General features: G+C 28.6%; 3 protein-coding genes across 5 annotated transcripts; all 3 read left to right on the top strand.

Moving 5' to 3' along the window:
- The first annotated feature begins 400 nt into the window (after positions 1-400).
- LOC139995300 (activating signal cointegrator 1 complex subunit 1) lies at positions 401-4514 on the top strand. The gene is made up of 8 exons (XM_072018653.1): positions 401-1014; positions 1092-1201; positions 1279-1597; positions 1689-1852; positions 1961-2091; positions 2157-2831; positions 3052-3193; positions 3283-4514. The coding sequence occupies exons 1-6, from the start codon at positions 797-799 to the stop codon at positions 2280-2282; spliced, it is 1068 nt and encodes a 355-aa protein (XP_071874754.1). The 5' UTR covers positions 401-796; the 3' UTR covers positions 2283-2831; positions 3052-3193; positions 3283-4514.
- Positions 4515-4655: 141 nt separating this feature from the next.
- On the top strand, positions 4656-7746 carry LOC139995291 (uncharacterized). 2 transcript variants are annotated; one of them, XM_072018627.1, is made up of 4 exons: positions 4656-4777; positions 5346-5530; positions 5615-5796; positions 5868-7746. In XM_072018627.1, the coding sequence occupies exons 2-4, from the start codon at positions 5357-5359 to the stop codon at positions 7132-7134; spliced, it is 1623 nt and encodes a 540-aa protein (XP_071874728.1). In that variant the 5' UTR covers positions 4656-4777; positions 5346-5356; the 3' UTR covers positions 7135-7746. The 2 variants fall into 2 exon arrangements, with proteins under 2 accessions (XP_071874728.1, XP_071874729.1); XM_072018628.1 differs by lacking the exon at positions 4656-4777 and having other exon boundaries at positions 5368-5507.
- A 365-nt stretch (positions 7747-8111) lies between these two features.
- Positions 8112-13403, top strand: Eif4a (eukaryotic translation initiation factor 4A). Of its 2 annotated transcripts, XR_011801937.1 has the most exons (8): positions 8112-8270; positions 9236-9353; positions 9464-9611; positions 9686-9795; positions 10033-10308; positions 10433-10884; positions 11039-11234; positions 12397-13403. XR_011801937.1 is itself a non-coding variant. In XM_072018645.1 (7 exons), the coding sequence occupies exons 1-7, from the start codon at positions 8248-8250 to the stop codon at positions 11181-11183; spliced, it is 1272 nt and encodes a 423-aa protein (XP_071874746.1). In that variant the 5' UTR covers positions 8112-8247; the 3' UTR covers positions 11184-12165. The 2 variants fall into 2 exon arrangements, 1 of the variants encoding a protein (XP_071874746.1); XM_072018645.1 differs by lacking the exon at positions 12397-13403 and having other exon boundaries at positions 11039-12165.
- The last annotated feature ends 124 nt before the right edge of the window (positions 13404-13527 follow it).

The raw sequence follows: 13527 nt of genomic DNA, 5'->3' as shown, positions 1-13527 counted from the left end.
AAGTATTGTTTTCAAATACACCAAAAAGTTAATTTATTTTTTATAAGAAAATATTATTTGTGTAAAGATTATTTTTTTGCTGTCAAAAAATTATATTTAAAAATTAACGTAAAACGGTCTTACAAGTTGTAATATACATATGAATATTGTATTATGTATATATGTACATATTATTACGGTGTAGATATTTATACATACCTACAAATTTTTTTACATCAATACGTAAATATTAAAAGTTGAATAAATCTCTAAAGTAGTATGTCACTGTACATAATCTTGTTAACAAAATACATTTATTATTTTATTCTAAATAATTAAATTTTTAATTATTTAATCAAACGTTATTTTGGAATCAAGATCGATAAGGTTTTTGGTCACTAGAGGCGCTAGTGAGTACCGTACATGATGCGTTTCAAGAAACTGATATAACAATGTCTCAAGTACATGTAATTTTATATTACGTATAAATTAAATAAAATTCGTAAATGATTTTATTCTATAAAACATAGCTTACACATCTTAGATTATGTCAATCACGTATTTTATTAAAATTTAACATACTTCAATATGTCAAAAATGAACGCGCGATAAAAAAATTTGACGCACATTGACAACATAAAAATGCGATTCCGCTGTAGATTGAGGATTCGTCACGTCACATATATATAATATTTATAATATAGAACGATTTTTACGGTAAAAAACCTTACCTTTTACCTTGAGATAAGATATTATTATCAATAGAGAAAAAAGTGGTCTTTTATGGTTGAAGTGAGAATAAAATATTTTTCGAACAATGGATATTCTGAAACCCGAATTAATTTGGGTAGATGGCCGATGTTATAGAGTATTAGAAAATATTGAACGGACGGATGCTCGCGACGTTCCTCCTTACTTAGAAGACAATAATTACCATTTGGATGACAAAGATTTTGAGGATGAATATTACGATACAGATATAGAAATTGTACCATATGGATCAACAAGATTTAAACATACATTTCGTGTACCAAAGTATACAAATTTTGTAAGATACATTATGTAATAAATTCAACATGTAACAATGATTAATGATTGCCACAATATTTTAGAGCATTTTTTCCATATATTATTGGAGCTAAACATGCAGTACGTAAAAGATTAGAAAGTGAAACTGGAACGTTAATACAAATTCCAAAATTGGGCCAAGATGGAGATATTGGTAATTACATTTTACATTTTTGATTAAAATATAAAACTTTATTTTCATAATACAATTATGTATCTGTATTTTAACAGTAATAAGTGGTTCTGACCGCAAGAGAATAATAACTGCACGTCGGAGAATAAATTTATTAATGGAAGCAACTAGGAAGAGATTAGAATTTACACACTTTTTATCAATACCTTTAAATGAAGGTCATATAATAATGAAGTTTAACATGTTTAAAAATGAAGTCCTGACAAATTCAGGAAAAGAATCCAGAGGTGTGGATGAAACAATTTTCCAAACACCAAGTAAATTACATCTTACTATTGGTTTAATGACATTACTCGATGAAACAGAAAGAAATAAAGCTATAGAAGCTTTAAATTATTGTAACGAGCATATTGTAAGGTAAAGAAAATAATATGATATAAAACATATCTTCTGTTGTTACAAATTCGCTAAAGTTTATTTCATATAATTTTTTTATAACAAATTACAGACCTACTATTGAAAAATATGGACAAATTCCTATACACTTACAAGGAATTGATATAATGCAAGATGATCCTAGTGAAGCAAAAATTATATATGCAAAACTAGTTGATAAAACTGAAGTTTTGCAAAAGATAGTAGATGAAATTGTAGACTATTATGTCAAGATAGGTAAGACAGCAAATAATATTTTTTAATAGTAGAATATGAGTGCATGTGTTAAAGACATCAATAGCTTATACAACAAGAAGCATACTGATAGTAAAATACGTTGCTTAGGTTTAATAACAAAAAGTAAACGTCAGTCAAACAAACTGCATTTAACTCTTATGAATACAAAATTTCAAATAAATGAAGAAGAAAGAAATAGTAAAAACTTTATAACATTTGATGCAAGAGAAATATTGAAGGTAAATATATTTAATTATTTAAGTTGTAATATACTAGTTGCAACTAAGAAACTAAAATTTTTTAGGCTCATGAAAATACAACCTTTGGCGAAACCATATTAAAACAAATTCACATATCGCAACGTCATACAATTGGTATTAATGGATACTATCTAGCAACTGCAAAAATTAATCTACTTGAAGGTTTATAAATGAATTGTATATGAATTTATATATCCAATTATTTTTTAAAATACCAAAATTATAAGATGGCAATTGGATATAAATAATTCATATAGGAAATACTTGGTTTAAAGATAAGATATTTTCTAAAAATATATTATCATGTTTTTTTAAAGTTATTATCCTGCTTTAAATGAAATTTTGTATATTTCTGTTATTATATAGTTTTTATTTTACTAAAGTATTTCATAAGGTAAATAATAATATTAAATATATCCATGATACTAGTACAAGCATTTATAATAAGTAATAACTGTAATTAATCATTAAAACTTGATGAGTTGTATTTATGTTTACAGATGAACCTGTGTAACAATTTGAAAATTAGATTTTCCTATATAATTCATTCTTTAGATATATTTGCATATCAATGTAAATATTATGGATTAAAATTCTACATAATTTCATAATGTAAATATCCTGGATTATGTACCTACAAACTTTAATCTTTAAATGCAAAAAATGTTTTCAAAAGATTGGACAATATTTTTGGTGTTTTGTGAATAAATGAATTTATAGTAAGTGTGCAAACTGTTTTCATAACTGTCTGTTTGCTAGAGTATGCCAGTAATAATTTCAAAACAACATATGAATAAAAATTATTGGTATTTTCTTTATGTAGTTAAATATTTTATTATATGTGTCAGTTTTGTTAATATTGCTGGATAATGGTAATTTATATTTCCTCGTTTATTTTATATGTATATATCGCTATGATAACTGTCTTATATGTTACAGTATAAAAAGTGTTTATTAACATATCCTGTATCACACAGGCCGATAATAATCCACGATAGCAATTAAACATAAAGCTTCCATTGGACTAAAAAAGATATATTTTAACTCATTTTTTAGTGAATATATATGAAAGAAAATCTAGGTACCATGAATTCAGGCTTTCATGTCAAGTATTTTAATGTAAGTCTTTAACCCTTTTTTTAATCTCTATTTATTCTTATTTTCTTACAGTTCTGCATAGAAGAAAGATTTATTAAATTAGAATATTTAATTAGAAAATAGTCTTTATACTGAATTCCTGACACTTTAATCTTTTTTTACTTACTTTACTTCAGCAATTTAACACGTTCGTCGCCCAGCGTGATTGGGCTAAGTTTCCTGCAGGTCCCAAATCCGACCGCCGGTACGCAGAACGTAAATAGAGCGACAAGCAGGAATTCATCGTTTATCGCCTTCGATTCATTGTTTATCGCCTTCGATTCATTGTTTATCCCCTTCGATTCATTATAAAGAAAAGATTATTTATTTCTGAAATGGAGAAAGCGATAAGCTATCCAGCTAGAGTATTCCGAGGGATCTCATGGCAGATATCTCAGATCTTTCATTTAGTCGAGAAGCATACTTGTGAGACATACATCGGTGATTTTTTCATCGTCAAAATGTTCAGTAAACAGCGTGAAAATATATTTGAAAGTGAGGAGAGTAGTGATAACGGAGTCTAACTATTTTTCGAAGTGCCCAAAATCACCCCAAATGTGTTTGGAATGTTTTAACGAATACCATACGATATAGGATAATGTGATATATTATTCAGAATATAAATTAATAAAAAGTATGGTATAATGTGTTTTTAATATTTTTATGTTGTATATCCTATATATAATATCGTATATTTAATTAATTAACTCGAACAAGAAGAGCGTTACCATCATTTGGTGACGGGGCCCCCACGGTAGTATACCCGTCGCATAGATATCTGCGACGTGGCGACGAACGTGTTAATATTGCACATATTCGACTGCTTAATGAATGCTCTACTTCTATTAACTATCACAGGTTACTAATGGCTCACGAGACACAAAATGAGTTCAATATGTGTGCAAATAGCCAAATATAAATTCAATATTCACTTTTAAAATGAGATTGATATAAAATGTTTTACACAGATTCTTTGCCATAAAAAAAAATTATTATTAAAGTTAATACAATTCTTGTCTTCAAACAATTCACAAACAAAAATTTGTATTGTATGTAAATTGGTATATAGTATATATTTACTTTTTATTATATTAAGATTTTCTCAAGTAACTTTTAAAGAAATTATAAAATTATAAAAATATAACGCGTTTGCGTTTTTTAAACCTTGAAGATCCAGAGCATTATTATTCTCTGTACTTTTTAAACAAGGAGATCTTCATGTATGATATTTTTATATAAATTCAAAATAAAGTATTTTTTCAGTATTGTAATTTTTCTTATTTCACCTAATGTTACTTTATCGCTTTAATATACTTTTTGCTTTTTTTTTTACTTTTATAATGTGATAAATGTCACGATCGGATCGAAGACGCATGCGTAATGAGTACCAAAAGAGTGTCATACGTCAAAGTAGTAATAGACGAATCAGAACCATATGATGTTTTTTATCAAATTATATACACATAATGAAACTTAAGTTTTCGATTTTTATCACCGAAAAAAAACTCTAACCTCTTCCCTCTTGCATGTAATATTTAATACAAAATATTAACAAACACATATTTGTAAAGAAATTAATTTATAATTACTAATATTAATTCAATATAGACTAATATTAATTCGATATAGAAATATTAAATATATCTAGTATAGAAATATTTTAAACATATAACAATGTCACTAAATTTTTTTTAAGCTAAAAAATTCATTATTTGGAATTGGACTCACATAATTTTATCCTATGATATGTTTGTTAGATATTCAAATTATTTTTACAATTTTTAATATCGATAATCATTAATTGTTATGATTAATTATTATTAAAAATAATCAATTGATAATATCAATTTGCAATAATATCAATTATTTTAGTACTAGTGCCACAAGTTATTGAAATTTTCATAACAACAATGAATCATCCACAATAAATTGAATAATTTGTTGCTTAATCACTTAATATTTTTAAATGTACAAGATAAAATATGCATGTACCACCTCTACTATGATACGATGTATATACATGTATTATTTTATATATGATATAATACATATTAATTAATAGTTAGATATTGACATTAAATTATCTGATTCTTCAGGTTTATGAAAAATGCATGGAATCAAGAGAATATTAGTTTTCTGTACATTAACAACCATTTTACCAATTCTACTTCTTGTGACACCATTATATTTACGTCATAATTTCTATGCCAATGTAGCATATGCTGTAACGGATTCTGATATCTTGGAAATTACAGATGGTATTTCTACAATATTTTGCTCTGTAAATACACTTTAATTTTGATTATATATGTACATGAATTATATATAAAATCAAATACAAACTATTGTTAATAATGATATATAGGCACATACTTTACAAATGAATAGAACATTTAATGCGTTTCAAATGTCGCACAAACCAGAAATAACTTCATATAAAAAACATATACGTCTTAAAAAAAGTATGGTTTTACCAGATGATACATTGGAGTACTGGGGATTTTATCTCTTAGAAGGATCAAGTGTGGCACTTTCTGTGTGCTCAAGGTAATGCAATGTTAGAATATTATCATATTTTTTAGTTAATATATAATTGCGTATAATAATTATTTGCATAGATTTGAAGGTGCTTCTATACTTGTTGTTAAGGGAGAACGAAATTTGCGAACATGTGGAATGTTAGAGCATCACAATACACAAATTGCGGAGGGTATATTTTTACCAGAAGCAAAAAAACAAGTTAAAGTAACATTTAAATCAAATGCAGAACAAATTAATTCTAATAATACTATTATACAGAACAATTACAATGAAACATTAACTGACATTGAAGATAAATTGTTATGGGATCATACATTGAACAATACTGATCAAAATATGGGGGCTCAAGATAAATTGTTATGGGATCATACATTGAACAATACTGATCAAAATATAGGGGCTCACTATCCTTATTTAAATGGTTTCACGTCTAATATGGAAAATTATGAAGAAGAAGCAAAAGAATTATTACAGGATAAAAATATTCAACATATTATAAGGTCTCTGGAAAAAGAAACTATACATACTACCAGAAGATTAAGACATGCTAGGAAGAGACAATATAAAAAGCAAATGAAAGAAACAAGAAAAAATATTACAGAAAGAAAAAAAGCACAAAAAAATCTTAAAATCAATTCTTCTTTTAAAAGAGATATATATAATAAACACAGTTTATTTTTAAAAAGATTACAAAGAAGCTTGAATTTAGAAGATAATGGAAAAGGTGATATTAATAACAAAATGAATGTGCAAAATAAAAAAGAATCAAAAAAAAGGATCAAAAGAAATCAAGGGGTTGTTAACCCAACACTTTTATTTGATCAAGGTGTTCAACATGGTGGAAATGCAGGAAATGTAACAGATACTGATGAGCATTCTTCTGTATCCAGTTTTGAAAATGAGTTATTTAAATGTTACGGGGGATCAATTTTAATGACTCAAGAATTTGCACCTTCTGAAAAATGCACTGATGTCACTTATTTACTGAATGGCAAACATATGCAAGCTGTGCACAATGTCATAGAAGATGGTTACTATTATTATATCTTTTATAGCGATAATGATATCGTATCAAATGACATATATGCATTATTTGATATTTATAAACCCATTTTTCATTATGAGAATATAACAAATTCCTGTATAAATCAAACAATATGTTCCTTTTCAATTAATATGCTATCTTCTGATAGAGTAATTGTTGAAATACCAACTAAGGATGGTCTTGAATACGAAATAGATGATGTTAATCTGCTTTTATCAATTTGTCATCCACGAATGGAAGTGTATATAATCTTTCCTGTTGCAGTATTATTCTTTATTCTTACTTGTGCTTTCATGTAATACATTTTACAATTTTTTTTATCAACACAGATGTTGAATTTTAGTCGAATCGCGTATTATTATTAAGAGATATTATTCTATTAATAGAAATTCTTGAATGGGTGGAATACAAAAATATTTTCATCGGTATATGTGTTTAAAAATATATAAATATCTGTAAATATATATTTACATATTAATATATCTTGATTGTACATATATGTACATATATACGTATATATAATATATCTATACTTATATATGTATATATATCTTTTTATATAAAGAATTGTATAAAGTATGTGCTATTATGATGTTGCATGAGTAGCTTATATTCTATATTAAACATCCCATCCTAGCTACTAATATTTCGAAACATATAAAGCAAATGAGGTAGTGCGGCGATTTGAATCAAAAGCCGCATGAAATAGTATTGGATATATTAAAAAGTATTTTCGCCTATAATTACGATAACTACGATCTTTTTATTGTTAGATTTATTTTATTGATTATTATATTCAAAAATATATATTTCTATTACAAAAGTTCAATACCTTTATTGATGAATGCAGAAAATAAAATGTAATTTGTATGTGCATAATTTGATTAAAATATCTTAAATAACTACCTTTTGGCTTAGAATGACTTCCGGTTCATATTTCTTTACTTCTTCAATTTATTCGTTAAATCTATTCCTTAAACCGAAATATAGAGTATATAAACGTTATTTCAAATACGAAAATATACAAATATATCGCTATTGACTGTTTATTTAAAAAAGATTAAGAATATGAAATGCTATCAATGTATGTAATTACATTTGCCGCAAATACCCCACTAAGAGGTCGCAGAGAATTGTGGGCAATTGACGTACTTCCTTTATGCGCAATAAACATTTGGAAAATCGCGTACGATAAAAACCAAGGAATTGAATAAAAAGCTGTTATCCACTTTTAAAAATTAATATCCCCAAACGTTCGAATTGTTTCACGTAGAATTTTACGTGTCGAATCACGAGAAAAGTCGATTGAAAATTTGAAGACCGCTCGCAGCGCCATTGTGCGGTGCTCATAAGAATATTCCTTGTGACGCAATAGGAACTCGTCCTTTCCGTCGACCTACCGTGAGTTGAACATGTCGCATACGTCTGAGCGAAGGTAAGTTCAGTTTTTTCATGCGTAATTGAGAAATATGCGTGCTTTCTTATATTTCACTAATTTCTTGTTTACGCTGTGCCTCTGTAAATCTGGCGCGACACGCGGCTGGACGTCAACACTTCACGATATGTCCTTAAAAAATAGTGCCGCAATCAGCGAATGCATGGGACACGAGACTGACAACATGGCGTGCATTCATTTTTGTCACATTGTTCACAAAATTAACGTTAATCCCTCGTACTTCTTCATTTTCATAACCTCTATAATTGTTGTGATCAGAAGTCATAATGGGTATCCATACGGTGGGCCGCCAAACTCTCAGAAAAATATATTTGAGAAGCTTTATTATAGGAACTGCATGCTCTCTACTCGTACTTGCAAACACGTTTTACTTTGCATTTAAAATTACGTAATAAAAAATGGATTTTCTTTGGTAAGGCTAATAAAAATGGTGCGAATCGAATAATGTTCAACAATGCTACATAAAATTGTAGGCATTATGTCTCATACAATCGAGACTCGTCTTGCTGGGGCATGCTTTCGCGTGAGTCACTGTCAACGCATCTATCAAGTCATCGATAAATTCATTATCATATCTGCAGGATGATCTAAAGCCATTGTTGATACATTTATAGGAAATCAGATACTTTTTAACGAGGAATTTCTACGTTATTGAGATAAAATACCTTTTAACATTCGTCGCGAAATTGAAATACTATGATGTCGGATTTTTACGGTTCAAGGTCGCTAGGATTCAACATTATTTATACATTTGATTTTGGAGTAAACATATAATGCAAGTTACTGGAACAGTTTATTCATTCCTGGTACCACTGATTAGAATTAAAAAATTAAATGCTACAAATGAAATAAATTTTTTTTAGATATATTCTACTGCAAATTATACAGTTATATATCTAAAATAAGAATCAAATTTTTATTCTGATGTGTCATTTGTATTTCAGAAACGATGATCAATGGGCAGGAGATTCCAAAAATGGTCCTAGTGAAAGTGATCAACAGACATACGATGGTCCCCCTGGCATGGAGCCTGATGGGATCATCGAATCCAACTGGGATGTTGTAAGTTAACAATTACGATAGACTACCTATTCTTGAATTTTGAGTTTAATAGGATATCCTCTTAAAAGGATTGATTGTTATAATAATTTTGTGCTTTGTATATAAACTAGGTTGTTGACAACTTTGATGAAATGAACCTAAAAGAAGAATTACTACGTGGTATTTATGCTTATGGCTTTGAAAAACCATCTGCAATTCAACAACGTGCCATTCTGCCATGTATAAGAGGACACGATGTGATTGCACAGGCACAATCAGGTAACAAAATCAAAATATATGCTTTGATATAAAAATAACAGAATTCCGTTTCTAATTTGTGGAATGTTCGACAGGAACTGGCAAAACTGCTACATTTTCAATTTCTATCTTACAACAAATTGATACCAATATCAAGGAATGTCAAGCATTGATTCTAGCCCCAACTCGTGAACTTGCTCAACAAGTAAGTTACAATAAAACTCGAAATGTTAGCATATTACTAACTGAACAAAATACATTTAAAATAAATATGACTGAAAAGATATTCCAAATTAAAGTAAATTTTGAAAATCGAAGATAATCTAATGTTGTAAACCAAAATAATAAGATATAAATCTAATAATCTATCTTATAAATCTAAGACAAACAGGTTTTCTTATCTTTACATAAACTAAAAAAAATCTTTTTGTTCTTTTTTTAGATCCAGAAAGTTGTTATTGCTTTGGGAGATTTTATGCATGCAGAATGTCATGCATGCATTGGAGGTACCAATGTACGTGAAGATATGCGAAAATTAGAACAAGGTGTTCACATAGTAGTTGGTACACCTGGTAGAGTTTATGACATGATTAGTCGACGGGCATTACGGGCCAGTAGCATCAAACTATTCGTATTAGATGAAGCTGACGAAATGCTCTCTCGTGGTTTCAAGGATCAGATTCATGATGTATTTAAATTATTACCTCATGAAGTACAGGTATATAAAAATCCGATTGTATTTTTTATATTACTGATGAAATTTACTCTTGAATAAATTATTTAACTATTTAAAAAAATCATGTAAAATAATGAACCAACGTAGTAAAATTTTTGTTTTTCAGGTTATATTACTATCTGCTACTATGCCAACAGATGTATTAGATGTATCTACATGCTTCATGCGAAATCCAATTCGTATTCTGGTTAAAAAGGAAGAACTTACACTAGAGGGTATTAAACAGTTCTTCATCTACGTTGAACGTGAAGAATGGAAGTTTGAGACTCTTTGTGACTTATATGATACATTGAGTATCACCCAGGCAGTTATCTTCTGTAACACGCGGCGTAAAGTAGATTGGTTAACGGAGAGTATGCGCACCCGCGACTTCACAGTATCTGCTATGCATGGAGACATGGAGCAGAAAGAGCGAGATCTCATTATGAGGCAGTTCAGAACTGGATCATCTCGTGTCCTTATAACAACTGATCTTCTAGCACGTGGTATTGATGTTCAACAGGTTTCTCTGGTCATCAATTATGATTTACCTTCCAATCGCGAAAATTACATTCACAGGTAAGTTATTATATATGTTTATATATATTATATTATTTTCCTATAAATGATTTTAAATTACCTTTTAAATTTCATTAATTTTAAAAATTATATTTTTAAAAAAACATGCAATTTATAAAAACTGAAAGCGTTATGCACTGAAATTATATTACAGAATCGGTCGAGGTGGTCGTTTCGGTCGTAAGGGAGTGGCAATTAACTTGGTAACAGATGACGACAAACGAACATTGAAAGATATTGAACAATTCTATAATACTAGCATCGAAGAAATGCCAATGAATGTCGCAGATTTGATCTAAATCTGACTATTGGCTATAATTCATTATAATTAAAAAAAAAAAAAAATAAAAGTAAGTGACATACGGAGCTCTCAGCTGATCTCTCATGGTGTGTGAGTATATATAGAGTGAGTTGGTGAACTATAATCGCTTATGTAAACGCGATCTACCGAAATATTCCAAACGTTCTCATCTCAATTTCATTTTATAACTGTAGATTACAGAAATAGTTATTCGTTACGCTAGACAAAAATTAGTACTATTATATTATAATTATTACAATTATCTTTACGGATACTACTATATTTCTATTCCTATCACTATTGCTCTTAACTATTATTACTGTTACTGGTATATACTCTTGCGCTACTCTCTTCTTGTTCAATATTTATTACTACTACTTCTCCCGCTGCTATTCCTACTATATAACTCTCTATTCTTAATATCTCTCGTACCCCTATTATTATTACTATAAATACCGGGATTGCTGCAGTTTCTAATACGAATTAATAGTATTACCGCATCGATAAAGATACAATCATTGCGATTGCTACTAGTGTGAGGTGAAGAAAGGGAGAAACGAAACTGAGAAGTGAGGCTATTCAGCCAACTTCGGCTGTTCCTTTACCTCTCTGTTCTTTCAAGTCACAGAGATATCTTACATTTTGCGTAAATGCATCTACAATCTTATCAAACGTGCCCAAATTCTATTATGAGTTTCAAATCTTTTATTTTGAATCATTTTATTTCGTCTTCTTTCTTATACAACATTTCCAATTGGATGATTTATTCTATGTTCTGTTGTCCCTCTTCAACACTTTTACCACCGCGATTACAACGTGTTTGTCTAGGCAGAGGTTTAGTTGGGTATTGGAAGGGGTACTTTAATCACAAGCGTTGTCGAAGGAGATGTACATTCAGACTTTAGATGATATGAATTTTTTGTATGTCCCAAATCCTAAGTACATACCTTCATTAAGAAATAAAGTGTTTGACCTTTTAATTGTGGTTTTTGTTATTGCATTCACTATTATATTCGAATACTTTAAAAAGAATTTTCATTTTATAATGGAAAATCCAACTAAAAGGTATTTTTAAAACAAAAAAGGAAGGAAACCGCGTGTAAATCATTACGGTTACAATAAATTTCATTACCAGATCATATCGAGAACAAGTTCTACGAAACTGTACGCATTATCGAAAAAGTTCTCACAGTTTTTATTTGTATTTGCAGGCAATTTTGAGCGGTCCAGAAATGAGGGAGATATTTTTGGAAATAAAGACCAAATTTCATGATTCAATATAGAAGTTTTGTAAATCGATTACCTCTCTAATTTCCTGCCCTTTGCAGGTTATTATATAAACAACATAATATAAATGTCGAATTATTTATACATACATTTGCATTATTTATTTTTAATAATTATAGAAGTCAGATTTTTACACAATCATTTTATATCTTCTCAATAAAAAGGCATATGAAAATACTTTTCATTCATTAGTTGTGTATTTGTGTGCTTTGTTGGGAATAAAATTTTAATGTTTCGTATATTGTGAGAACTTTTATATATAAATATATATATATAAATAAATATATATATATATTATATCTTCGTGAAGAAAGTGTGTTACGAATAAATATCCGATTATTCAAGCACAGTCTTATTTTGTAACGTCGACGATAGTTTTCGAAAGTTGGAGTAATTTCATGCAATTCTTCATTTCGACATTTGATATTATTAGAACAATTCAAGGTATCTTTTCTTCCGTATGTATACGTATTTTGAAACTGCTCGAATTTCCGAAAACTGTTCATTATTCAATTCTGTAAATATTACAAATGATTTTTTCGAATGGTGGACTATTGTGAGTTCTATTGTATTTATACATTATAGAAAAACAATATGGTTAAATTGAACTCTTAAAATCAACAGAATAAATGTGCATGTCGTTTACATACAGTCATCGCATCACTATCTTGTCTATATTTATTTTAAAATACTCATGTTTATTTTACATTAAGTGAATTATTAAGCATGTTAAGATCAGAATAAGGGTTTGCGATGACCGTAGAACCTCGATATAACATAATAATCCAAGAGCCCTAAGATCCACCTTCATTTCAACGTAATTATTTACTTTATCCAAACGATATATAATAATGTGTATGTAACAACAAATAATCGATATGACTGTAATGTATTGGCACAAGTTAATATTAAAATGGATCGAAAGCCCGAATTGTTTTCAAGCCTGTTGCTTTAATAATTTCAATATTAGAAATTTGCTTTTAGAAACTAAGTATTCAAGGTCTGATTTCTTTCAATTCCAAGTGATACTTAAATATCAATGAATAACTAACCAA

The sequence above is a fragment of the Bombus fervidus genome, chromosome 15, assembly GCF_041682495.2.
Source record: "Bombus fervidus isolate BK054 chromosome 15, iyBomFerv1, whole genome shotgun sequence".
NCBI classification, from domain to species: domain Eukaryota; kingdom Metazoa; phylum Arthropoda; class Insecta; order Hymenoptera; family Apidae; genus Bombus; species Bombus fervidus.
The sequence above is the reverse complement of the archived record's forward strand: the minus strand, read 5'-3'. Positions and strand labels throughout refer to the sequence as shown.

What these genes read in the sequence shown, in the direction of transcription:
- LOC139995300 (XM_072018653.1), top strand. Translation starts at nt 797, where the DNA reads ATGGATATTCTGAAACCCGAATTAATTTGGGTAGATGGCCGATGTTAT. An exon ending in TGTAACGAGCATATTGTAAG is followed by an intron (nt 1,598 to 1,688) that starts GTAAAGAAAATA and finishes AACAAATTACAG; the next exon opens with ACCTACTATTGAAAAATATG. An exon ending in ATGCAAGAGAAATATTGAAG is followed by an intron (nt 2,092 to 2,156) that starts GTAAATATATTT and finishes AAAATTTTTTAG; the next exon opens with GCTCATGAAAATACAACCTT.
- LOC139995291 (XM_072018627.1), top strand. Translation starts at nt 5,357, where the DNA reads ATGCATGGAATCAAGAGAATATTAGTTTTCTGTACATTAACAACCATT. An exon ending in TTTCTACAATATTTTGCTCT is followed by an intron (nt 5,531 to 5,614) that starts GTAAATACACTT and finishes AATGATATATAG; the next exon opens with GCACATACTTTACAAATGAA. An exon ending in GCACTTTCTGTGTGCTCAAG is followed by an intron (nt 5,797 to 5,867) that starts GTAATGCAATGT and finishes TTATTTGCATAG; the next exon opens with ATTTGAAGGTGCTTCTATAC.
- Eif4a (XM_072018645.1), top strand. Translation starts at nt 8,248, where the DNA reads ATGTCGCATACGTCTGAGCGAAG. An exon ending in GATTGCACAGGCACAATCAG is followed by an intron (nt 9,612 to 9,685) that starts GTAACAAAATCA and finishes AATGTTCGACAG; the next exon opens with GAACTGGCAAAACTGCTACA. An exon ending in TATTACCTCATGAAGTACAG is followed by an intron (nt 10,309 to 10,432) that starts GTATATAAAAAT and finishes TTTGTTTTTCAG; the next exon opens with GTTATATTACTATCTGCTAC.